General features: G+C 40.3%; 2 protein-coding genes across 3 annotated transcripts in view; one reads left to right on the forward strand and one right to left on the reverse strand.

Annotated features, from left to right (window-relative positions):
* Positions 1-112: 112 nt before the first annotated feature.
* Positions 113-15,162, reverse strand: shprh (SNF2 histone linker PHD RING helicase). The gene is made up of 30 exons (XM_082516964.1): positions 15,022-15,162; positions 11,615-12,205; positions 11,265-11,394; positions 10,954-11,172; positions 10,724-10,802; positions 10,152-10,302; positions 9,926-10,028; positions 9,583-9,842; positions 8,836-9,489; positions 8,105-8,356; positions 7,940-8,018; positions 7,524-7,687; positions 7,102-7,358; positions 6,763-6,884; positions 6,410-6,498; positions 6,174-6,266; positions 5,951-6,058; positions 5,408-5,550; positions 5,126-5,299; positions 4,892-4,954; positions 4,584-4,809; positions 4,259-4,396; positions 3,836-3,937; positions 3,665-3,736; positions 3,120-3,308; positions 2,946-3,038; positions 2,767-2,853; positions 1,882-2,060; positions 1,168-1,248; positions 113-1,061 (listed from the first exon to the last, which is right to left on the reverse strand). Exons 2-30 carry the CDS (start codon positions 12,194-12,196, stop codon positions 965-967), a joined length of 4,986 nt encoding a protein of 1,661 aa, XP_082373090.1. The 5' UTR covers positions 12,197-12,205; positions 15,022-15,162; the 3' UTR covers positions 113-964.
* A 1,736-nt stretch (positions 15,163-16,898) lies between these two features.
* grm1b (glutamate receptor, metabotropic 1b) overlaps positions 16,899-27,080 on the forward strand; it is a 36,278-nt gene continuing 26,096 nt past the window's right edge. For both annotated transcript variants that reach the window (XM_082517323.1, XM_082517324.1), the window contains exons 1-3: positions 16,899-17,380; positions 18,910-19,733; positions 21,787-22,036. In XM_082517323.1, the coding sequence (XP_082373449.1) occupies positions 19,019-19,733; positions 21,787-22,036 (965 nt within the window). In that variant the 5' untranslated portion in view covers positions 16,899-17,380; positions 18,910-19,018. The remainder of the gene's footprint in view (positions 17,381-18,909; positions 19,734-21,786; positions 22,037-27,080) is intronic.

The raw sequence follows: 27,080 nt of genomic DNA on the forward strand, positions 1-27,080 counted from the left end.
ACGGGAATCGCAGTCAGTCAGGTGAAAAGAAAACGCATTACAAGTCAAGGGCAATTCGCTAACAATGCCAAGTACCAGTGAGTGCATGTGTGTGGCAGAAGAGACCATAAAATACAAGAGAGGAATGATTATTTTAATCAGTTTAAGACAAGTAACATTTAATTAATCCACACGATTCTTAAGCTTGACCAGACGATTTTGAGGAATAGAAAAGAATGAGACAGTTGCTGTAAAGCACAAAACATCTTCACACAATTTTTACAAGTTTGATTTACAAGATTAGTTTCCAACAATCTGCACATTGTGCTTCTTTTTGTCTTGCAAATAAGATGGGCGCCATTGTTAGACCAAACTGTGTGGCTTTGTTTCAACAGTGAAATAACTTAAGGTCGATTGCCCGGCCGAAGAAATCCCGCGACAGTCTTTCACTTCAGTTGTAAAAGAGTAAAAGTGAGTTTATGTCAGAGGTGAGCACAAATCAATGGCGTTCTTCCTGCTTCATTTTTTTAACCACACAGTAAAAGGACGGCACAAAGAAATCTGGCAATAACAGGCGGACGACCCGTCACTCACAGACTTTTATTTCCTGAATGTTGTGAGAATGCCTCAAAGTGGTTCAGTCCATCTGGAGATACAGTGAAGTTGCACATAAATGAACACACCTGACTAAATGCGATAAACAAACACAGCTGAACAAGTTGGACCAGTAAGATACAACTATGACAAGTGATGCAAATGCATCAGCTCTAAATTGAGTTAAAATTCAACAAGTAAGAAATTTGTAGTCATCATCCATCAGCGATTTCTTAAAATAGTTTTTGGAAATTCGTTTCATAACATCAGGATGCTTATATAAAAAAAGTGGAATGTGCAAAATTTGTCACCGCTGTGTAAATCGTGAACTCCCTTTTTCTCCTGTTTGCTTTACTTGGTATGTACCAAGTGAGGAGCCCAGTGCTGAGATTCACTCCAGAGGTTCAGTGTCTTCAGTGAACAGATCAGCCAAGTCAGCGACTGTCAGTACCGCAGCCTCCGAGTGCTTCATGGCTGTGCTGGTGTGACTGGAATCAAAAAGACTTTTATTGGTACTTTGACAACAGCGTATCCCCTGACCTCTTAAACTTGTATTTAAATACAAAAATAGCATCATTAAGAACTGACACGCACCTTTTTTCTGCCGTCTTCAGCATTGCTTGCATTCTCTCTTCAATTGTAGATTTGATGAGGAATCTGTGAACAAATGTTGGCCTGGTGGAGAGAGGAAACAAAAATGAGCATTTGTTTAGTTTTTTGTTCAGTAGAGGGTGGATAATTTAATATAAATATTATTTGGATAAAAGGATTAACAAATTCTCCACATTGTCATTCCTTTGTCAGACTTTAACTGCTCCTAAATGAAAAAAAAAAAGTACTCTTAGTTGGATTTAATTTACATGCATTTGTGCATTCTGATGCAGATCTGTAACTAGAAGCAGTGAATAATGATGTGTGTACAGCACTGACAGAGGTGTGCATGCTATATAAGTGCACTTTGGTCAAGAACTGTGTATCCCTGAGCACAGTGGTGAGTAAAAACAAAAAACTAATGAAATCAATTTCAGTGTATCCTGCTGAACTCTAAGTGCTTTATTTTCTGACATATTATAAGCTGCATAGTTGTGGATTTATAGTTTTATTAAATAACTGGAGGTTGCACTCGTATTAAACATGAATCTAAGAAAAAAAAAAAACTGCAGCTTTGAAGTCAATTCTCACAAGATGAGAAAAATGCAGAAGCTTCGTGTAGATGCAGCAACACATCTACACAAAGCTCTAAAGGACCCACAAAGTTATGCTGAAACTTCAGAGGTTTACTGACACACTTTACTGCCTGCTCCTTACTTGGTTTGGCCAATCCGGTGCACTCTGCCTATTGCCTGGAGCTCATGAGCAGGGTTGAGGATTGGTTCAACCAGCAGCACATGTGTTGCTTCGATGATATTCAGCCCATTGGAGCCCGTGTGGAGAGGTAGAAGAAGAATGTTGATCTTCTCTTCGTACTTGAAGGAACTTAGATTCTCCTGGAAAACCACAATGAACAGTGCAATAATGAACAAATTACAGTCATATCTGTATCAAGAGATGCTTCGGTAATTGATTTATTTTAAGAAAAAAATGAGGATTCCCTGAAAATTTATACTGCAATTTAAATACTGTGTATTTTCAAATTCAAACAATTATTTAACGTGCCGATTTTATCCAGTTTCTCCTTTGTATTACACAAAAACATAGACAATGAATGTATTCATTAGTCTTTATATTGTATTTTACTACAGAAAAACCTTAATTGTTATTAAGTTTCTGCATATGAGAGGCAAGAATTCATCTCCAATTGATTAACCTCTTTGTTTGTTGGCAGTATAGCTCACACACAAAAAACAAACAAACATGCGGCCCGGGGTAAAGGAAGAAATATTGAGTTTAGGGTTGGTGTGCTCTCAAGGGAGTGATCTCAGGTAAAAACAAAAAAACAAAAACAACCTCAAATGAAGAACAAGGTGTAGCAGCAAGCCGAACAGCTGTTTTAGCTGCTGGTGGTGGAGAATACACACCAAGGAAAACCTAGTAGGTAGGTATTTAGACAGTCCTTAGACAGGGGGTTTACTGTAAATGTTTAAATCTATCATACAGTCTGTGGTATTTCAACAAAAAACAAAACAATACAAAAGTTAAAAAGCAGGGGTGTGTATTAAAAATTGTGGCGTTCATTATGTGTCAAATTCAAACCTGAAATTTGTGAATCCCGTTGATTTGAGAAAACTCCATGTTATTGTCAAACAAGGCCTTGGCGATGATGTCCAGGACACTCTGCCACTGTGCACAAGAGAAAAGGCAACAAAACAGGTCAGATCCAAACTCGATATCGGCAAAGTAAGTCTTGAAGAGTGCGGATAGTTAACTGTTACCGTGGAGAAGACGAGACATTTGGCCCCGGGGTTGGTCACTTGAATCTTCTTCAGAGTTCTCACAACTGCCTCCACTTTGGTAGAGTGACTTCCCTGACAACACAGGAAGAGGAACGTTGTCATGGCTGTGTTATACATTTATTTTTTTCTTTGAAAATGGGGTCGCTGGCTGACCTTGACTGGTATGTCTTGGTCCTGACTGGATGATTGGGTGGTGAACACGTAAGAGATTTCTGTGTGGGATGTAGTCTGCCTACAAATGGCACACTTGATGGCACGCCGCCTTGAGCCCACGCTGTACTGTTCCACAATGATAGCAATACACTCGTTACAGAAGCAGTGTCCACACGTCAGCACGGCCCACTGGAAAAGAGAGAAGAGCGAGATATTATTCTAAAGTATGACTAGCAGAGTATGGATAACTATTGACATTAATTACAAACACTCGCTAACCACTTCATTAGGTACACCAGTTGAGCTGCTTATTAATACAAATATCTAATTGGGCAATCATGTGACAGCAACCTATTCCATTTAGGCAAGTAGACACGGTCAAGATGACCTGCTGAGGTTCAAACTGAGCATCAGAATGGAGAAGAAAGCAGATTGTAAGTGGTTTGTTCGAAAATGCTAGACAGGCTGGTATGAATATTTCACAAACTGATGATCTACTGAGATGTTCCCACCAACCAAGATGTATAAGAAGTAGTGACTCTCACCTCCTGTCCCAGGGGCCGAGCACAAATGGGACACGGCTCTGGGTTCAGACCTCCAGTAGACTTGTCCTGCGACTGGATCAAGAAATGTATGTTGTTCAGAGTAAGCTCACATAATACATTTAGCTGGGGTAAATTTATGAATTGTGTAATTACTATCACCTATAAAATTACCTTTTCCAGATTTGTGAGATACAAAAACTGGCCGAGCTTCTTTTGGAGCTGAGATTTTGCCACAGCTTGGTCGTTCAGAAGTTTGACTCTGTTCTGCTCCACCTGGGAGCAAAACAATCGAGAGGAGGGGTCAGCTAATGAAAAATATCAGGACACTTTAAATTGCAAATATAAAGATCTATATTATATGTAGAAACCCACTGATCCAACAATAACATGAGAAAACTCGGGGACAGTGAAGAAACCCCCCTTAAATCTCTGCAGACAGTTAGTCTATGAAGCAAAGTAACTCTGCAAAGAGCCAATCCTTTAACAGTCCTAATAACAAGTCAGTCATGTTGTCACAACTTGTATAAATTATCTTTTACCAGACTGTCATAAGCGTGCAGCTATGCTAAATGAGTGTCACTGTCTTTAACTCGCCTCGTGGGGCTCTATGATGTGCGGCAGTTTGGGCTTTGGTTCATCAGGCAGACGCACACGTAGCCTCTCGGTGGCCATACCCAGCTCATCGATGGCTGACACATGATTACGCAGCACCATCCAGTACTCGTGCAGCACCTGAGGACAAACACCAACACCAAAACAAAGACTTAAAAAAAGAATTTTTGTTAAACTGACTCCTCATAATACATATAATAATACCAAATGCCTATTGGAGCCCTACTGGAAAAATGCAGCTTTTTAAAAAATAAAAGATGCTCTTGTTGTCGTTTGTCCTTGTAATGTTGTAGGTGTGCCTACAAACCTTGTACTCCTTCTTCCAATTCTCAAACAGTTCCATAAAAGTGTTTCCTTCCTCCACCAGGTCTGGGTCCATGCGTTTAAGTTTGGCAAAAGACAAGATGGCCTTCAAAGTGCGTTCTGTCTCACTGGCTGCCCACAGACCTCGGCTAGTGGTAGGGAGACGGTCGTCGACCAGCCCCTCTTCATCCTCGATCATTTCTTCAAAGATGGCTGTCTGACCTTTGACGCTGTGGAGGAATTTTACTGATTAACCACCGCTTGGTTATGTAATCTGATTAATGATGGATCTAAAAATACTGCTCTACTTACGTGTGAGAAAACAGCTTGGACTCGTAATCTATGAAAAGTTCATCCGCTTTGCAAAAAACACAGCTAGAAAATGACAAGACAGATATTAGGTAAAATAAGTTTCAGAGTATTTACAAAGAAGTGTTATGTAACACAAGGAAAAGCTGTCATTTAACCTCCACATAACTTTATAAACTGAACATTTTAAGGTTTCTAACAGTGCTTGTACGAAGCTGCAAAATGCTGACGACATACTTGTTGAGTGGCAGTCGCATTGGCCTGAGATGACAAACTGTGGCCTCCTCTATAACTTCTTTCGAGGCCGGACCCTCAAGACTTTTCACTGCATCTTGCACGGTCTTTTGAGATTTCATCAGGTCCTGCATTTGTGTGGTGAGCAGAAACTGCAGACCATAGCCATCACGGAACCTGCAGGACACCAGACACTTGAAGCATCCTGGTCTTTTGATAAGTTCAAGGTAACGGCTTGCAACCACTATGCAACTACTCGGAACTACTTGATAAAAAAGTGCTTACTTGTCTGCCATGGAGAGCTTGTGGGCTTGTTGTTTGTAGCTGGACGTCAGCTCATTCTTGATGCGGGACACCAGGTCGTCATCAGTGGAGCAGCGAACTGCCCTCTGAATAACATCCAGCCACCAGGGAGAGTTCAGCTTGACCTTGAGAAAGATAGATAATCATAGTGATATTCAACTACTTTAACTGTTTGTGTAAGTAACGAGTAGAATGCCAATTATAGTGCCATTAGCTACATTTACTATTTTCTTTTTATTAAAATAATTTGATCAGTAAGCTCCAATTTCCTGCTATGCAGTTTTCTTTTTGCTGTGCTAATTTGTTGGAGTTCATTAACAGATTCAAATAAATGTCATTTTAAATACATTTCAAGTAAGTTCATTTTAGGAGCTGCAGAGGATGTATATAAAAAGGCAATCAATGCAGAAATTTTATGATCTTAAGATATTGGTTTTGCACTCCTAAACATCACTTATGTCTCTCTTTATATATGTAATCTTTTCATAAAATATGTAATTTCCCCGAGTGTAAAGAAGTTCTCACTTTTCGCTTCAGCTCTTTTATGTTCTGCAGCACCGGCTGCAAAGCCTGCCGAGCATCCGCAACCTCAGAGTCGTATTTGGTCATGTAGTGCTGTCGCAGCTGCTCGGCCTACAGAGACAAGGAGAATGAAAAAACTGCAGTAGTAATTCTTAAAACACAGCTTTGATTTAAAAAGAAGAAAAATAGATACATTCTGACAGTATAATATATATTTGTGAATCACCTCTTCATCTAGTCTGTCATCTCTGAGGGTAGGAGGAATCCCACGATGCTTAGCGCTTAGCAGCTCCATCAAGTTATGGGTAGCATGAAGCCTCTGTTTTACCACAATGGCAAGAGTAATAGAAAATTAATTATGTCAATACATTCTAAGAGCCAGAAACAAAGATTTTAGCTTCTGGTTTTTAAGTCATGTGTTCCCTCAGTCTTTGTAGAGATGAAATGTATGAGGCCACATACCTGTAACGAATCAGTCTTCAGTCTGCCTTTGTGCTCTTCTGATGAACGGAGCACTTCTCTATACATCTCTGCTGCCTCTGCAAACTCACCTGCAGGTGGCAAAGGAAATAGTCATCCTTAGTGCCACTTAAAATGTCCACTACATGTCAAGCAAACAAAGTTGGCTGCACAAATCACCTCAGTGCAGTAACAATAAACATATCGCTTTAGTGAGACCAGCCTTAACAAAACATCCCGGTGCAAAAAGTGTCGGGAGACACAAAGATGGGATCATGGCCTCTGTTTTGTTTAAACTAATTCCCATGGGAAACTAAGAGCAAAGGGAGCAGATGTATAGAAGTGGGGATCTATACCTCTGATGATGTGGATTCCAGCCAAACCATTGAGTGCGCACACCAATTGTCTGTGAGCTTCTTCACACTCCACTCGACATTTCTTCTGCAGGGACTTCAGGAGCTCCTCCATTGTCATGGTGCTACAGAGAGGAAGGCAAACCTGCTTAACAAATCCTCCAGTGCAGATTACACAGAATGGGTCAGCTTTAAATAAACACCCCCAGCAACAAAAAGGTTGCTGGGGGGGCTTCAATCATCCTAATGTTATGATCTAGTCCAGCTGGACTGTTAATTAACTGCTGCAGCTGCCTTTAATAAGACCTCATCTCATGCATAAGCATCTTGAGAACACAATACCTTTTCTGCAGAGGCAGGAACTCCCCCCTGACAGCCTGTGGATGGCAGCAGGCTTGGCGCAGCCTGAGCAGCGGGCACAGGATGGTATTGACGGTACGGCGGTCGAGGCTGCCGAGTTTCAGGCTCCAGTCTGAGATCTTCCTGAGGTTAACCAAAGCGTCTTGGGAGCAGACCTCGTGCTGACGGTGGTAGAAGTGACCCTCGACGGGCGAGAAGTGCAACCAGTGCACTTCCTCTGTCTGAGGCGGGATCTGAATCTGGAGAAAGATTAACAGGACCATCTAAGATGAGTACAAACATTCAAAAGAGAAAGCTTTAAGGATGTGTTTCATATGAAAAAAAATGGGTCAAACAAAATAGTTCTTCAGACAGTCTCAATGAAATCCAGGCCAACGATCAGAAAAATACTTTTAAAATCCTACCTGATCAATGACGTCTTTTTTAGCCGATCGCCATAATATCTGAGCGATCACATGGTACAGAGGTTCCGTATTTCCACGTCGATAGGGACGATAAAGAAGCTGGTGCCACCAGTGCTTCACCCAGTATGGGTCAACTCCCAGGAAAAGCACAAGGCCATACAGATCTACAGCAAAAAACAAAAGTTTTAATTTACTGCTGAAGAGACCAAAGACTGAAATCACAACCTTGACAGATTAATTACATCTGTGCATAGATTCAAAAACACTTTGCTTTATTATATTTTGGCAGGTAAAGGCAGTAAAAACCTACACTTATTTTTATCTTTATATCTTTATATGCTACATAAAAAATTCAATTTGCATTCATACTCATAGTATTTCTTTTTTCTTCTGTGGTAACAGCTTCTTCACTTTACCTTCTAAGCCTCTCTGGACTGGAGTGCCGCTGACACACCAGCGGTTAACAGACGCAAGACGTAGAGCCATCTCCGCAGCCTGATGGGATCAACGTCAGGTGGTCGCATAAACTACGTTTAAATAACAAAACAAAGTAAGATGCAACAAGAATTGAATGATCTCACCTTCGCAGTGGGGCATTCCACCATCTGAGCCTCATCCAGACAGATTCGCCACCACTCCACAGCTACCAGAGGACTGGGTATAGCCATGTAACGCTTCTGGTTGCGGAAGCGGCGGCCGTCTTTGCTGTTACTGTGGGGAATGTCAACGTAGTTGAGCTCAGAGCGCAGCACGTCGTAGGTGGTAATGACCACGTCCTGCTCGGCGAGCATGTGAGGCTGAATGAATCCATGTTTCTTCACACCCTGATAAACCTAAAGAGGAATGTGAAAGGCAAAATAATTAGGCATGCTTAAACACAGATGAGAGAGAGAAGAGTGCGTGCTTTAACAAATTATAAAAGATGTGTAGTGCTTGCACAATGTTGTGTTGTTCCTGCTCTGCGTCATCATTGCAACTGACGACTCGCACTGTTGTGATGGTACAGTAGTGTAACATGCAATGATTTAAGTGAGTGTATCATTTTCAGAGTACCTGAAAGTTGGAAGGTAGAGGGTGTATTTTAAACCAAACCCTGGTCTTTCTTAATCTTAACAAAACAGTTTTGTTACTTACATCTAACCAATCAGTTTTGTGCCTAAACTGAGCCAAACAATAACTGTAAATAATCAAAACCACCTTTTGGTTTTACTCAGGAAGCACATTTAAGATTTATTTTATTTTTATTTTAGACTTTAAGCATATTATATATGAGATACTACCAAGAGACTGATGTATGAATCTACTCTCTCACCAGCACTCGTAAGGAGGAGGACCTGATATGCTTGTTGATCTCCTCGACCCACTGGTGGCAGATGGAGCTCGGGGAAATTATGAGGGTGGCTCCTGTGGACACGGGTTTCATGGCTACCAGGCAGTGAGGGCAGTAGAAAGGTGTAGTTTCAAGGCTCTCTTCTTTATAGTTCACACAGTCTGCGTGCTGCCACAGCTGACAGTTCATACACTGGACGCGGGCCTTGTAGTCAATGATGCCGAGTTCACCACAGATGCACTCGAATCTGTAGTCAGGGGTGTTAAACGGGACGACAGACGCTCTGGTGGGGGTTTCCGTCTCCTTGTCATCATCGAGCTGTGAAGCTTCTCCTCTTTCTTCGGGGAGATCAGCTATTCTGCACATGTCTCGTGTATCTGAGTCACTTTTATCCTGAGAAACCTGTAATGGTGCCGTGGAAGAATCCAGCATGTCATCTGGCTGATCTGCTTTCTCATTCAGACTTTCATCCCACTCTGTCTTTGTTTCTGCTTCCTCTGAGACAGGACAGTCAGATGTAGGGGTGCTCGGATCTCTCTGATCGTCTGAGAGAGAGTTTTGTAGAGCTGCCTCTGCCTTTTCTTTTGCTCGTCTCTGAAACATTTTCCTGGGCGTGCGCTCCGTGCTTCTCGAAGTCTTAAGAAAGACAAATGCAGACCAAACTCAGGCAACACAATAAAGTCATATTTGTAGCATGAAACATTCATATTAGAAGTTCTTTATTCTTACAGACTTTGATGATCCTGCAAATGTTTTCTTTGTTTCTTTGTACTTCTTTCCCAGCTTGAACGACCCCGCCAAGCCCCGACCTTTGACCCGGTCAACCATGCCGTCATCTATGAGCTTTGTCAGCGTCTTCCTGATGTGGTTGCGGTTCTTGAGGAGGTCATAGCCATAAGTGGCTCGGATGTAGGTGAAGATGGCATTGACTGAGGCTCCCTTGCCAGATCTCATCTCCTTTATAGCAGTGAGTAGCATGACACGCACAGCTGGAGAAATATAAGTATCATTCAAAAAGGTGTGAAATTTCAGTGACTTATGCGGATTGCCTAAAAAGACTTGAGTGACATACTTGGGTAGGATATTTTAATTTTAGGCTGAGCTTCAGACTTGCAGCTGATAACTTTCTTTCTTTCTAGCGGAGGAGGAGGAACAAAGTAATTCACAGATTTTCCCTGCAAAGCCATGAGATTAAAAAAAGAAATAAATCATAAACCATTGTATGATACATAAGATTTGATTACAACGTTTAGGGAAGAAAACAAATGTGGCATTCATCACAGTAGAGGTCTACTAACCACAGGGAGTGTGAGGGCCTCTTGTTCGAGGTCCTGCCGGGTATGAAACAAGATTAGAGCCAGAACTTCCACCGTCTTTCCAAGCCCCATCTCATCAGCCAGGATCCCACCAGGCCACTCAATGCCAGCTAGTGGAAATTCTCGAATTAAGCTAAAAATAAAAAAAGAAACTAAATTCTAGTAGCTGCAGAACTATATCATACCTGAGAGTCACCTTAATGTGATAACAGCAAGTTTAAAGGTCAACTCATTCAAATTACACACGTTTTTTTCCACTGATGGTGTCCCTTCAGCCTGTTTTACTGTTGTGATTTTAAGATAACAATTCTCCCATCAAGTTTTATGCTAATGGTGCTTAACAAACAAAATAATAACACACACAACTTTTGTGGTTTCAACTTAAATAGTAGTCCCCATAAAAACTGCTGACAGTGAGGCCTGTGGATTATATTGAGTTTAAGTGTAAACTGTTTGCAGAAAGATAAGATTCCCATCATCTTTATAATATTGAAAAGGCAGAAAATGTTTCCAAATGATCAGAACCTTTAACATGAGAATAACTATGTTCTTACCAGCCGATAAAAGGGTTGTAAAAGAGCTTTTTGCCGCACAAAGCGATCAACTCCCGCCAGAGGAAATGCAATGATTGTTCTGCAAAGAAACAGTAAATACTGAATATGATGCTTTTTGAGACAAACCACTGAGATCAAAAATTCTTAAATTCAAAGGGATCTAACTTAATTCAATTCAATTAAAATTCCAGTTAAAGGTGCATGAGCTGTAGGGGAATGAACAGAGGCACCTTTACTTGAGTTGGTCCTGTATTTCTCTCTTCTCAGCATCCAGTTGACTGCTTGACTCTGATAGGGCCTGAGTACAGGAATAAGAGCCTTATGCTGAACGTCATAGGTCACCTTCTGGCTTTCTTCCTGGTGCATATGCCTGACATAATCGTAGAGCTCCTCAACATTTTGCCTCTCCAGGTCGGTATCACATTCTTCCTCCTCATTATCTACGACCTCTTTATGGAGAATAAGCAACAAAAACAAGTCAAGGTGAATTGGAAACCCTGTGCTGCTATAGTATGGTGTAAAGAACTTGGAGTCTGCTTACCGGGAATAATGAAATCGTAGAAATACTCCATTAACTTCTGCATCAGTTGGTTTGCTTTTTTGAGCCGAGCATTTCCCTCACTGAGGAATTCTGGCTTCCCGAGCCCAGTTTCCAGCAAGCAAATCCCCACCTGCCAGACAGAGCCAGGAAAAAGATTAAATATAAAATAATGTTTAACAAAACTTGAACTGTTTGATGATTTGACTAAAGGAGCACAATTTTACTCCAGCCAAAGACAGCTGATTTAAAAAATATATGGTATTAAAAGCCAGGTAACTTCATGACCATTTATTAACAAAATCAAGCCTAAACATGGATCTTTGTGTCCCAGTAAAAGTACCTACATATACCTTGACTGAGTCGTCTTTTGCCTGGTGACAGAGCTGCACCACCCTCCTCTTCTGTAGCCAGTCGAGGTCCTCCAATGGGATCCTACGGAGGCTGCATTCTGCCGTACAAGTGTCTTCATCAGGACTGCACTGCACCCCTGAGCTCTCATCACAGCTGCTGTAACTGATGCAGAGTTGCTCACCCATCCTGTGAAACGTGAAAGCTCTCTGATCGCAGTCAGATGGGAGCCAGGCTGGCCTGACACTGAACTCCCCAATGAGTGCTTTCCAGATGTGGCTGAGCTTCAAAAGTGGAAACACAGTGAGCGCCAGAGAGGTAGAAGCAGCGGTGATGTCGGACGACGTGTTGGGAAGTTCTTCTGTAAACAGGACAGGGGTGCAGGCAGCCTCTGTGGCGCCCTCTGGAGGGGAGAGGAGGGTGCTACTAGGAGCTGGGTCCGCTGAAAGAATGGAACAAGTCGGTATCTCTTCATCTTCCTGGACTTCCTCATTCTTGCGGTCCTCCAACATGTTCCAGTTCAACCTCTTCTTAGCTTCTTCATCCACCCTCACAGGAGGGGCCCTCTTTCTTCGGCTACTCATGGTGAAGCTCTGCAAAGAGGGCAAATATTATGAAACGCTCACCAAAAAAAATAAACACGTCATTTATTTATTCATAACTACATCAGTAGCATATGCCAGATACTTATATTTATATTTGGTAGGCAGAGAGAAAATATCCTTCCTGAGTTTCCCTGAACAAGGTTGATTATTGCCTAATAATAAACAATAACTTAATCATAAAAACTTTCCGTCATACAGACCATGGCTCCACAGTAAAGTGGTTTACTCATTCACCTAATAAGTGAAAGATCTATGGTTCGGTCTCCAGAGGAAACACAAATCCCTTTGGGGCATCCGGTTCAAAAAATCTGTCAAATTAAATATGTAGAGCTACAGAGTATGGCAACACCTGGTGAATAAGGGAGCAGCTGGAATATGCTTTTCTTTTACACAAACAAAATTAAGTAAAATCCAATTTTCCACTAACCAAACATTTTGTTTATTTATGTTGCCTTCTAGCCTATATCCCTCCTTAAATCATTACATTTTTACATGCACTTATGCAGGACTTAATATACTCTACTAGTACTCATGCATAATTCACATTTCAACTAAATCCATATTTATGTATTACTGTGCCCTGGTACAACCTTTTTAAGCTGACTTTATCAGATGACTTTTTCGGAAACTGTCCAGCTCCTGAGTGTGCACAGCATTAATCAACTGCTGGTAGATCCACAGCAAAAATAATGTTTCTACAAAGACTTTTATATTAATACTGTAGTATGTTTGTACATGCATGAATGCTTCTGTTCTCACAGCTAGAGCTTTGTGTCTAAGATGATCCTTTTAGAAGTAATACGTTGACATCATATAGAGTCCATCTAGCCATCCTCTTCCACTTATCCTTGTCAGGGTCGCGAGGGGCTGGAGCCTCTCCCAGCTACCATAGGGCAAGAGGCATCATACAGAGTCAAAAGTAGGAAAAACTGGAGTTTTAAAAAGTTTAACCTCTTGCATCCTTGGGATTACTTGTACATAAGCTTTCTTCATTTTTTTAAAAAACTTTTTTGTTTAAGACGAGCACCCATAATTGCAACAGTTAATTATAATAAGACCACTTCAACGACATATTGTGGATATCCCTTGTGAGCAGTTATTATGAGAGTGGCAGCACCTGTGATGTTCAAGGCTGATCTCTTATTCAGCCACGCTATTTTGTTTGGGGAGAACTTGGGTCCTGTGCAACTTCAGCATACCCAAAATACTCTGACATTAAGACACAGGAGAATCTGATGGATTAGAATTAAGTAACAAAGCTACCTTTAGCTGCTTCCCTATTCATGACAGTATAATGCCACTTTTGGCAGCTTTTATGCTGATTGCCCTTCCTGACAAAACCCAAATGTATGTGTGTCTCTGACTGAGCCAGGAATCAATATTGATCATACGTAAGTATTTCATTAAATTGACGTTTAGTCCTCTGATGTAGGGTGGCATGATGGTGTGGTGGTTAGTGACATCACCTCACAGCAAGAACGTTCTGGGTTCAAATCCAGTCTGGATTCTGTGTGGAGTTTGTATTTACTCTGGCTTCCCCCCATTGTCCAAAGATCTCCCTTACGTTACTTGGTGAATGTGAGTCTGTCTCTGTGTTAACCCTAAAATAATGTGGCAATCTGTTATACCCTGCTTCTCACCATATGAATAGTATAGACAATCATTCTGTACAATACAATAATTATAGTTCTACAATTGTTTATTAATACTCACAATTGTATATCTACAATCTGTATAGTTTCATATTTTTAACCATATTTATATCCTTTTCATAGCCTGTACATAGCTTGTAAACTCACTATAGTCTGTACATACTTATAGTTATAGCATATTCATAACATACCTTCATACCGTGTACATTGTAACATACCTATAATAGTTCCATATTCTGTAATATATCTATATTATTGCTAAAGCACTTTCTGGATGGATGCAAACTGCTTTTCATTGCCTTGTACTTGTGACATTTGCAATGACAATAAAGTTGAATTCTATTCTAATTCTAATTCTATTCTATTTCATGACAGCTGGGATAATCTCCAGAACTTGATAAGTTGAAGAAAGTGGATGGACAAATTGAATTCAAGGGCTGTTCCAATAATGGTGAGGCCGTTCTCCAGAGAACAATAGGTGGTGATACCATGTATGTTGATTTCTAATCCGGAAAATGACTTTAACGTGTCCACTTATTTAGGTTGGCACCATAAGCTACTATGTTGATGTTGATCCCAGGTAGAAGTGATCTGCCTTTGTAGTACAGAAAACTGAGGGTTGACCCTGAAGTTTCCTGGTTAAGATGAAACCCTGCTTCACAGTAAAGGCCTCTTATGGGATACAACAGACTTCTTATTTACCAACAGGTCAACAAGGCTCATACTGGAAGATAGCATATCAATGGAAGCAGCATGTGAGGTACTTACTGTGCTATTAAACTATCAAAGCGAATGAGACATATCCCACAAGACAACCTGTCAGAGTTTAAGTTTGCATCCACAGCTGGAGCCTGTCACTTCACCTACATTGTATCTGTGTTTACCTATGGCTCAGGCTACATGTATTGCTAGCTGGCTAACTTATACATCTTCTACACGACGGCTTACAAATAGCAGTTTTAAAATTAGCTCCTTCCCTGCGGGGAGAGTTTATCCTCTGAGAATTCAGTCAGCAGCGAAACCATCAGCACACAACAGTCTGTGGTATAAACAGTGTTACACAATGAGAGCACTTTCGCACAGCGCGCCACATTTCATCCCCTGACTGCAAACAAGCAAATTAAAAAGGTAAAAGAAAAAAAGCATATTTACTTGTCGAGCCTGCCTCAAACTGCTCCCGTTAATACAGCACGACGAGAAACCGATTCATGTTGAAGCAGCTCCACACATTCCGGCTGAATCGCTGTACAGTTCATCTACGGACATCAATGTTGACGTCCGCCATTTTTAAATGCAGGAAATGACGTCAAAGCAGGGGAAACTGTCAGATTAAGTTTATCTAACACAAATTTGTATGACTCAAAACTTACAACAGATTAAATGATTTGCTCCAAATGATTGTTTTTTTGTCTTTCTTTTTGCATTTCTTTACATTTTTTCATGGTTATATATATATTGCCAATATCAGACAAAAACAGACAAAAACTGAGTTTGTTCGAGTCTAATGAGTTTAAAAGTCAATATTTGTATATGACCACTTTTATTCTTCAACTCAGCCTGAACTCTTTCTTCTTTTCAGTTTTCTTGTCATCTCTTCTACTACCACTACTTCATTAACGTTGATGTCCAGGGTCTTGGGAAGGCCAGTCCATGACTGATAGGCTCTATTGCATGTTTTTTTTTTCCAGCTGTGGTTATATTGCATTGGCAGTGTGTTTAAAAATAATTATCATGCTGAAAAATTAAGCAGTTGCCAATAAGATGCTTTCCAGAAGGCAGTGCGTGTTGCATTAAAATCTGGCTGTATGTGTTTTTTTAATGTGTTTATAGTTCCAGGAAATTTGAAAACTGGCTGGCTGAAATATGGTCCCAAACCAAATTTTGCAAAAGGCTGTAAACACTCACTGTTGTACCGCTCTCCTGACCTCTTCCAAACATACTGGTGCCGGTTAGAACCAAATTTCAAATCTTGATTCATCACCCAATTAGACTTGTTTCCACTGATTTTCAGGCCAGTTCTGGTGTAATTTGCCATTTCCTCCTCGTTTCCCTTCCTTAAGAATGGCTTCATGAAAATTTTATTTTTATTGTCAGTAAGACTATTTAAAGGATGCATAAAAAGAATTTTGCTTAAACTACGGCTTGTACTTTACTTTTTCTTTCTGGCTGAAAATGACTTAATATGAATGATAAGAAACATGTTTGATTATAGGTCAACAAGCATTTCGGAACAGGTTAAATACCGGTAATCCTTTTTTGGCAGATGATCATTTAAAGCACTGGCATCTGATGAAAAGACAGGGAACTGGTATGAGGGCTGAAGAAAATCAGAAGCTCTGCCAGCGAGAACAGCAGGTCCACAACTCCACCTGAGAGAGAGGGAGAGAGAGAGCAGCAGGCAAGAGAAAGGAAAAGAAAGAAGTGGGAAAAAGACTACCTGGACCAGGACACAAATTATACCTTTTTCTAACAAGCTGCTGGTAACAAACTGCTTAAAGATAGAATTAAATTTGATTCTTTGCTAAGTTTTCTCTTACATGTAGACACAACAGTGTTTCATCCTTTGAGTTGGGTGTTTGTTTTTTTTGTTTTTTTGTTATGCTTTAATGATTAATATGTCATTTTTATGTGGCTTAGCGTTACAAAAAACAGAGATTCCTCTGACAATTCTCAGGTAAAAACACTGATTTGTAAATGAGCCGAAAAGCAGTCAATGGCCAAAACTACAAGAAAATTGGAAGCAAAATATAAAAAAAAGAGAAAAAAAAGAAAAAAGAGTCAGTCAGCATTTTTGCACAAAGCTTTAGGTTTATAGAGAGTTCATGCAATGCCAAATTCTTTGCTGTACTGGTTGCTTATTTTGTGGTCTAATCGTTAGGATTACAAAGGTTAAGGTTGAGTAAACCTTTATTCAGTGAGGTTGCAGCAGTGGCATCACCCCCTTCACCACAAGGTGGCAGCAGAGCCCGCTCTCTTTTGACAGCTGCAGTAGTGAATAACAAGTACATCACATCTGTCCCTGTCAGACACAACGCAGGAGGGAAAAATTAAATTGAAGTTTGACGAGTCTCTTTGAAGTTTGCATAAAGTAAGCGACTGCCTATAAACAGTCTCTTACGTTGCGCTGATTTGGTCCAGGGGGTTTTAATGGAAGCTTGTCAAATCGTTATCTATCCCCGACTTATTTATTTATTTTTAAAATATGCTTCTCAGGAGCCTCACTCTCACCCCGATCTCTTCCAAAATGTTATCAATCGACGCATCACTGACCCTCGTGATGTGCATGAACTCTGGTTTTAAATCAGGGACACTGCAGTGAGTTTGACCCGATTTAAAAATGCAGTGAGCAAGAGGAGAAGAAGGGAGCATCTTATCACCAGTGCAGAGAGAGAGAGGGAGAAAGGGAGGGAGGAAGAGTCCCACTGTGTTTCGGAGGCAGAAGAGTCCAGACCGGCGGCTTCAGAGGAGACACGGACCCACTATGTCCCGGTTATGTCCTTACCTGGTTCAGGTAGGTGAAATCACGTCTTTAAGACTGTTAAACATGCATGTGCATGCAGCTGATGATGTTGCATGTTATGACCTGTGAATGACACCGTTTTATAGCTGCAGCTGAGGACCTGGAGACAGCTGCTAAACGATAATAAAGAGTATTTAGGCAGAGTCATTATGTGTGCTGTTTGAGATGGCTCATTTCTGGCTCAAGCCATAGTGATTTTTGATTTTTATTTTTATTTATTTTTTGTCAAAATAGTCCAATACTTATTTCCAAAGGCTTCTTTTACTCACTTAACTTCGCTCAACTGTAGAAAACAGCCACATGTATCAAAGGTTTTTTTTTAAATAATTACCATGTCCACATTGATCTTCGCTCAATTCAGTTACCCAAAAAAATATAAAATCAGAATACTTTAAATTTTTTCATTACCGTTGCATAGCTTTATTCATGATGGATATTAATAGATATTGATTCATTTTTAATACTTGAAGTCTTTGCATGAAGTTGATTCCCTGAATTGACTGAACACCCCCCTTCACTGGCCCTCTACTCACATGACTTAAAGAAAAATAATATACCGTATTTTGTGCAAGGTGCAGACATGACTCTTTCATCAGCAGTTCCATGTTCCATGTTTTCAGTTGGTATAGTGAAACACAACACGGTGACTTGTTTACAGAGTGAACTGATATTTTCTTGTAATTTAGATCATACAGTTGTTAAACATATTAAAACTCCTTTTGTAACTAGCTTGTTGTCTGTGGCATGAGTAATGACTGACTTAAACATAAAACTGCCCTTACTTGTTACTGTAAAAAGCAGTAATGGAGTGCACACACAATAGCATGCACATTGTGATAGTTTTAAATGTTCATTCACTTCTTTTTTTGCATCTAAACCCACTAAATGTCAGAAAATCCAACCAACTATTCAGAAGAAAATGTAGAACGAATGGGCTTTAAATGTTAATAAGTTCAAAATATAGCACTCATTATTTCATTTTTTGATAATCATGATGGATTTTAAAGCTGTTGAGAGCATTAAGCAAGCATTTTGTCCTGAAACTGACACTAACTTGACACTTTTAATATGAAGTAAGAGAGCAGTAAGTGTGAAAAGGATATTTCATCATCCAAATGATCGCACAGGGGTCTTTATCAATGACTGAAGAGGTCTCTAGCTGAATTACAGGATTGTAACTTCGTAAACAGGTCAGTCAAAGGTATAAATGTAGAATCAGTTGAGATCCTCAACTAGGACAGTAGCAGCTGTCCGTGGTGCTAGAATTTGAGCATTCTCAGTTTTCAAATAGCTCTGTATCTTTAGATATGTACTTATTCCCTCCCAAAAAGTATTTGCCTGGTTGGATCTCCTGTATATTTTTACATTTTTAGCTATGGTGTGATTGGATGAAAGATGATTGATCTGCAAGTATTTTTTCTCCTACAGATTTCTGAAATACATGTGTTGAATTATTTAGATTTGTCAATGTAATAAATGTATTATAAAGCAAGAATTAACGCTCCATGTCTCATTTGCAGGGTGGAAACACTGAAGAAGAAGCAGATGAGTTTAATTTGCTCGTAGAGGATTGATGGCCCTGTATTATGGCCAAGTGGACATGATTCTACATTCAGCACCTCTGGCACGATGTCGAATATGATTTACCTGACTGTCGTAAGCATTTTATATTTACCTTTTTTACTGTTCGAGGCATTCGGTTTGTCCAGAGGAAAGTATGAGAGGTCGGTGGTGCCAAGTTCTGCCTCTCGCCTGGTGGCGAGGATGGACGGGGATATTATAATTGGAGCCCTTTTCTCTGTCCACCACCAACCATCAGCTGAGAAGGTGGCGGAGAGGAAATGTGGAGAGGTCCGCGAGCAGTACGGCATCCAAAGGGTGGAGGCCATGTTCCACACTTTGGATCGGATTAACTCGGACCCAAATCTGTTACCCAACATTACCCTTGGATGTGAGATCAGAGACTCCTGCTGGCATTCCTCGGTGGCTCTGGAGCAGAGCATCGAATTCATACGAGACTCTCTCATCTCCATCCGGGATGAGAGCGACGGCTCCAGGTGGTGCATTGAAGGGGCGCCTTCCAGTCAGCCACCACCGACCAAGAAGCCCATCGTTGGAGTCATTGGGCCGGGCTCCAGTTCTGTTGCCATTCAGGTGCAAAACCTTCTGCAGCTATTCAACATCCCGCAGATCGCTTATTCTGCAACTAGTATTGACCTCAGTGACAAGACACTGTTCAAGTACTTCCTCAGGGTTGTACCCTCAGATACTCTTCAAGCCAGAGCTCTGGTGGACATTGTCAAACGATACAACTGGACCTATGTGTCAGCCGTTCACACAGAGGGTAAGACACTTTTCTTTATCAGCTGGGGGCTCACAACACAGCACTCTAAACTCAAACAGTACAGTAGTCTAATAAGAACCTAGCTTATTAGACTCCTACATTACCTATAATGCCACTCATTAGCTTTTTAAAAAAGCCCCTTCATGGCTTCCTGTGTTTGAAAATACACACTGTTGAAACCCTACATCTCCAGTGTGTGATACAGACCTTCTAATACACTGTTTCGAGTGCAGTTTCATGAAATCTAGATTCATCTAGACCTACAGAAGTTCTAGATTAAATCATTTGACATCATTTTGGCAGGTTTTGCAAGCTTGAAAACTCTCCAAAAATGTTTTTACTGACTAGCTGAGTACGATTCAATTTGACAGGTAAACTGACCTTCATTTGCAAAAATGCGGTTCTATATTAATAGTGTCTGTTGTTTCTGTTGACCTAATGTATTTTATAAGAAACTCATTTCATTAGGCACACCTATTCAACTACTCCTTAACACAAATGTCAATTCAGAGATGATCATGATGACATGCTAGAGCTCAAAAGAACCATCAGAATGGGTAAGAAAGCTGATTTAAAGGTGAAATAACCACTCATTACAACCAAGGTATGCAGAAGAACATCCCTAAACCTTAAAGCAGATGGGCTGCAGCGGAAGGTCACACTGGGTGCTATTTGTGTTGCCTTTGAACAGGGATGGCTGTAGTTCCCCTAGACTTTCCAAAATTGGGTTATAGAAGATTGGAAAAATGTTGCCTGTTCTGATAAGTATTGACATGTGCTACTACGTTCAGATGGTAGGCTCAGAATAAACACCACAAAATCATGGATCCATCCTGCCTTGTATTAACAGTCCAGGCTGGTGGTATGGTATGGTATGCTATGGTATGGAGACGTTTCCCCCCTTAGCACCCACTGTGCATCATTTAAACACCATGACATGGTCCTGCAGCAGGGCGATGCCACAAAGCTCAGTTCATCAGTGGTTTCTTGAACATCACAGTGATTTTACTGTACTCAGATGGCCTCCATAGTCACCAGATCTCAAACCAGTAGTGTGTCTTTGGGATGTGGTGGAACGGCTCACATCGCAGATGTGTGGTCCACAAATCTGCAGCTATTTCATGACACTCTCAAGAAAACTAAAAGCAGTTCTGAAAGGAAAAAGGGGGTTCAATGGAATACTACCAAGGTGTAACTAATGAAGTGGCTGTGCTCAGTTTAAGTATGGCTTATGTACTGCTGTTCCAACAGCAGGTGGCTGCAGACATGATTAAAGCCTGTTTTGTGTGACTAATCCATATTCGTTCAAGTGGTGGGCAATTTCAGAGGAGAAGTGAGGTCTCTTTATGGTAATTATACCATTTGTTTTCATGCCTTAAAGATCATTTGAGGCATAAACTATCATTTTTGTACAACACTTGCTCAAAACACAACAGTCATCCCAAACTCATTTTTTCCAGGCATGTTTTTATAATCAGATTCTAATTACGTTTCCTCCCACAGTTTTTATACCCGAGACACGGTTACGGAAGCTGTTGCAAATCAGTTTTAACTGATGGAATATGAAAACAAGTTTAAAACCATCTGCTAAATCCAAACAAAAACCTGGCAAGCCTTCCTTGTTTACAGAAATGAATACATGTTTGTCATTCTGTAATGAATTAAATATGAGCAGTAGGTGTTAAATGTTACAGAGGAAGCTAGATTACAGCCTGTTTATTGGATTTATGAGTGATGCTGCAGCTGAATGACTGCGAACATCTGGACGGACAACCTAAAAATGACAAGACTTATGTGAGTGCTCATCCTCTGATGCTACTCTTGAGGTCACGGTTGGCCCATTTGCTCTAGTTGCACTGCTCTTGATTCCACAGCAAGAGGTCTGGGGACACAGTGAACTTAAAAGAAGAGTTTTTCAATAATTTTCCCTCTGGATTATTTCCTTTAAAGAACATCTTATAGAATAAAACATGACAGAATGAACTTATGAATGAGAACCCTTTACATTTTCTTGTGAATGAGCCAAACTGACAGCTCCTTTTATCTTTCTCAGGTAACTATGGGGAGAGTGGGATGGAAGTATTCAAAGAGCTTGCCTCGCAGGAAGGCCTTTGCATCGCCCATTCTGACAAGATTTACAGCAATGCTGGGGAGAAGCACTTCGACAGGCTGCTGAGAAAGCTGCGGGAGCGTCTGCCTAAAGCCAGAGTTGTTGTCTGCTTCTGTGAAGGCATGACAGTCCGAGGGCTTCTCATGGCTATGAGACGGCTCGGAGTAGCCGGAGAGTTCCTCCTAATTGGCAGGTTTGTTGGAGAATGTTTTCCCACAGGGCTTTTAGGTTTGTCAGTCGCGGTGCTCTTTGGAATAAAAGAACAACAATGACGAGAAGAAAATCTTTCTTGCTGATGCTTTTCAAAAGTAGCTGTATTTTTATATATCCACAAAAATCAGTCAGTATATCAGTTTAAATAAATAAGAAGCATATTTGTATGTCAGATAGAGTAATGGCCTTTGTGTTAATAATGCTGATTTAAATCCCAAAAATGTTAGGATGCTGGATGATTAGGAAATCTCTTTAACTCATATTTAATCCAGAATTGAGTGTAGAAAATATTAACTGTTTAAAATGACAAAAATGTGGCATTTAAAGAAAAAAATTATGTCACTTTGAATTTGATGGCTGCAACATATCTCAGACAAGATGCACTCAGAGAAAGCAAACCTCCCCCAAGGCAGCTCATGCTCTGGGCAATATTTACATTTAAGGGACTACTACTATATTTTGTATATATTTATTTTGTTTTCCTTGTTTGTTTGTTTTTAAATATACTTTAAGACATTTGTGCTGCAGTTTACTTATTCAGAAACATTGTACATGTATTCAAATTGTTATTTAATTGGTTATAACCTGCTACTGTAATATACAAAATAGCGTGATGTATCGACTCCCTATACATCACTGTTGATATGTTGCCAATATAAACAATGGCAGTAAGAAACAGTTATAAATAGCTCTATATAACTATTATAGTAATGCCTTGACCTTCAGATACATCTACTGACCGTAAAGGAGGTGGTCAAAGGTCAAATTTGACATATTATTTGAAATCTTTATATATGGGACACTTTTACGAATCATAGTTTCAAAGTTATAAGGCTTTTGTCAAATCATTAATTGCTCATGCACACACACAAATATATTGTGTTATTTAATTTAGTTTCGTAATCACATAATTTCCTCAAGGATTAATAAAGCATTCTGATTCTGATGCTCCCACATACCATCAGAGACACAGGCCCCAAACTGAGCACTGATTATAATCCAGATGGTCTCATTCCTCTTTAGTCCAGAAGAAGAACACAGCAATTTCTCCAGATCCTCTGAATCATTTGATGATATTATGTACTGTAAATGTGGAAATATTCAAAGTCTTCATAATTCTATGTTGAGGAACATTACTCTTAAACTGTTCTCCAATTTGTAGACCCAGTTTTGTTGCACACAGGTGGTTCTCTGCTAATCTTTGATATTAGGAAATGCCACCTCTCTGAGATGCTCTTTTTTAAATACCTTATTTTATTACTGATCTGATGCCAATTAACCCAATTAGTTGCCTTCAGCTGTTTTTTTAATTCCCTCTTACTTTTTCAGTGTTTTGTTGCCCCCATCCCAACATTTGACAATGCCTCAGTTTAAATGTTTAATGTTCCATGTTCGACGTGAGCAAAATATGGATTTATGAGCTCTGTAGATCATTGCATTCTGTTAATTACATTTTGCACAGCGTCCCAACATTTCTAGAAATGGGTTTTTAATTTATCCTCCCAACAGGCATATTGAAACTAGCTGTGTTTTATATCTCAAAACTTGACATTTTTCAATAACCTGAGGTGCTTGTGCAAAATTATTGACCAAATATTATCAAACCAAGGTATATCTGCACACATGGACCTTTACAAAAGATGCCAGTATGTTTTAGCCATCAGTTTGTGGACTTGCTTTTGAAGCCGACGTGACCCATGACCATATTTGGAGGACAGGTCTAGGGAGCTATCAGCTACCATCAGTGCTGCCTAGTTACCTTGGTTATCAAGGAGTGCCCATAACTCACTATAAAATTTATATGAATGAAATATGGTACAACAAATGGCACCCATCTTTCACTCATAGTGGTTATGTCATAAATTATGCACAACTCCAAACCCTAATGCAATTTAAACGGGTGATTTCCATCTAAAAATAACACCTGTGCAGTGTGTACAAATGGGGAAATTTGTACTGCTGTAAATGCCATCTTGCTCCAGCTCTGCTTTTTTTTGGCACTTGGGATCAATTAGTAGCTCTTCTGCAGCATTCACACGCTGTCAGTCAAGATAAGGATTAGCAGTTTCCAAATATTTAACAACTATTCTTCCACAACACGTTTAAAGATTAAATTTAGTGTTAATGTTTTACCTTTTAGAGAAAAGATGTTAGGCATCTTACTAGAAGATCCTTTCAGGAGCCCTTCGTCTTCTACTAAATGCTAAACATAGAAAAATGACACTCTGCTGACTGAAATATGAATGCTGAATTCCATGTTGTGACACTCAGTTGTACTCAGAATGGATTATATACAAAAAGTTCATATGAAGCAAAATATTCTTCCTTTCCTAACGGTAGCAGAGTTCCCCTGAAAGCAAGAAGATGCTTTGAGTCTGGCTCGGTAATGAATAATGCATTCACGCTCCCTGTCAGATCACAGGAGGGATGGGCTAATATGGGACAGCACCTCCAGCATAAGCTGGGGAAAGTGGAGTAGTGAACATCAAAGCTTATATCAGCACATATACCAGGCATTCCCTTTTTGTGGAGCCTCAGTTCACCTTAAGTCCAGTTAGCAGTTGTTGTAGAACCAACGCTAAAAGCCAGCTACGGCTGATTTGCCAAGAGTGGTTTATTAATGTTTAGATTCAAAGGAGTCAGCCCGATTTACTTGCGACCCAAATGATGGAATAGGTGCATAAAGTTAAAAAAAATAGGACACATTAAAGCCTAAACTCGCTCTCACCCCTTCTACTTAAATTTGCACTGCTGTGAAAGTCTACACTGAAGATAAGGAGGGCGTGAGTTTGGTAGAGCAGTGTGCGTGTCTGTGCACACGTGTGTGTTTTCTGGGTCAAGGAGACTACTGAAAAAGGAAAATGTTTTTTAGAGCAATGCAGTAAGTGAACACACGCAGGCCTGTGCAGTGGGCAAATCGAAATGCCTGAGGTGCTGGTCATCAGCCATCCATCTTCTGCTGTGTGGAGGATGAAAGAGATGGCTGTTCTCACACTGCAGAACCCACACATCACAAACAACAAACAACTCGTTTGATCAACTCTCCAGTGAAGCCCCCATTGTGTTGGAATTCATAGAAAATATCAGTTTTATGACTTTGATTGCAATGTTTGACTAGTGATCAAATAAATGATTTCATTAAAAAAACTGTTTGGCTCTACATTCATAGTTTTTCTAATAACACCACTGTGCCCCAAATTAAATGATTCACAGACGTGTGAGCTCAGACTTGTGTTAGAAGTCTGTACAGTATGTGCGTGTGTTGACGTCAGAGCTGTAGGTTTTTGGCACCCAGAGTGTTGGACTGGGGGTAGTGTGATGCTGAGAAGCAGATGGCCAGGTACTGTTGATACTGTCACGCTGGACAACCATTGTCAATTTATTTTTGAAGCACCAGCCAAGCCAAAGATGCTGCTGGCTTTCGCTTCTTAAACAAAATGTGGGTTGTAGAAGTCTGGAAAGTGCTATTTTTGTCCTGTGGATGGGTTTGTGTAATATATACAATATTTTTAAATATTCTGTTTTGAAGGGTATTTAATTGTTTTGGACCAGATTTAAATGTTTGTTTAAATGTTAAAGCCCTCTTCTTATTGTTTCATCTTTTAAGGCCGTGTGTACAGGCACACAACACACGCAATGGTTGTGCTCACTATTTTCACTTTTATTAACAGTTGCACAACAAGAAAACAGTCTCAGTCCAGATCTCAGTCTCTCCCGCTCATCTCTTCCTTCACTATAAAAGAAACAGAGCCTGTCATCAGTCAAACGCCATTACCTGTCACCTCACCTGCCTCCCAGCACTTCCCCCTTGAACTCACTGCTCCACTCCTCCCCTGCAGCTGAGCCAGGGACCACACCTCCACATGGTGTTACTCTCCAAAGCTGATGAGCTGACGACCTGCTGAAGTTCAAATTAAACATCAGAATGGGGGAAACGGGATTTAGTGATTGGTTTGTGGTGTCAGATGAAGTCTTCAGAAGAGCATCTCTGAATGCAGAATATGTATCTCCTTGAAGGAGATGGATTACAGCAGCAGAAAACCACGCAAGCTGGGCTAAGAGCAGGAAACAGAGGCTACGATTCTCATCAACAACAGAAAAGTGTTGCAGATATTTATCTTTTTATAACTTGCAAGAATATTGGAAATTTGCAACTTTGAGTTAGTACCAAACATATGTAAAGGCAGGTAATACTACTACTACTACTACTACTACTACTAATAATAATAATAATAATAATAATAATAATAATAATGATGATAATGATAAGACACCAAAATACATTTCTTAATAAGGTGTTGGACAAAACTGGAACAGCTTTGGCACACTTTAGCAGTGAATCTCAAAATCTGTAAGCCTGCTGGAGTTCTGTCTTTCCTCATTTACTGTTTTCATGATAGTCCAAAATCTCCCACAGGTGCTCAGCTGGATTTAAATGTGTTGATAGCACATTATTATTATCAAACTATCCAGTGACCCAAGCTTTGAGCCAATAGCTAAATGAATGAGAACAATAAATATGTCACTTGTTCCATATTTCCAGTTATATTTGTTGTATTGTGAGAAAGAGCTCCTGTATCTGTCCTTGTGCAGCAGAGCTGAATCAGTCTGTTAGAGAAGGTGCTTCTCTGCCTGTTCAGTAATGAATCCAGAGGCTGGAAATGATTCTCCATGATGAGCAACTGTTTGTTAGTGACTTTCTCCCCAGCACAGCTTCAAAAGTGTCCAGTTTGCAGCCAATCCCAGACCCAGCTCCGATGCTGCTCCCCCAGCAGACCACAGCAAAGCAAACTGCCTTCGTCACAGATCTCCAGCATTTCGCTGCACATGTCTCAGCTTCCTCAGGAAATAGAGCCTGTTCATCACCTCTTTGTTCACAGCCTGTATTGGTCTTCCAATTCAGCCCGCTGTAGATGTGGACACCCGGTTACTTGTTCTTCTCCACCACATCAAAATCCTGTCACAAGTTAGACACGGGTCATCGTTTTTTGATCACCACCTCTCTGATCTTATTCACATTTAGA

The sequence above is a fragment of the Aulonocara stuartgranti genome (assembly GCF_965226115.1).
Source record: "Aulonocara stuartgranti genome assembly, chromosome: 19".
In the NCBI taxonomy this organism is placed as follows: Eukaryota; Metazoa; Chordata; class Actinopteri; order Cichliformes; family Cichlidae; genus Aulonocara; species Aulonocara stuartgranti.

Coding starts and splice junctions, on each gene's coding strand:
- shprh (XM_082516964.1), bottom strand. CDS start 12,196: ATGAGTAGCCGAAGAAAGAGGGCCCCTCCTGTGAGGGTGGATGAAGAA. Junction 9,843..9,925: donor AATTAAAATATCCTACCCAA/GTATGTCACTCA, acceptor ATATTTCTCCAG/CTGTGCGTGTCATGCTACTC. Junction 1,249..1,881: donor CACCGGATTGGCCAAACCAA/GTAAGGAGCAGG, acceptor TCTCTCCACCAG/GCCAACATTTGTTCACAGAT.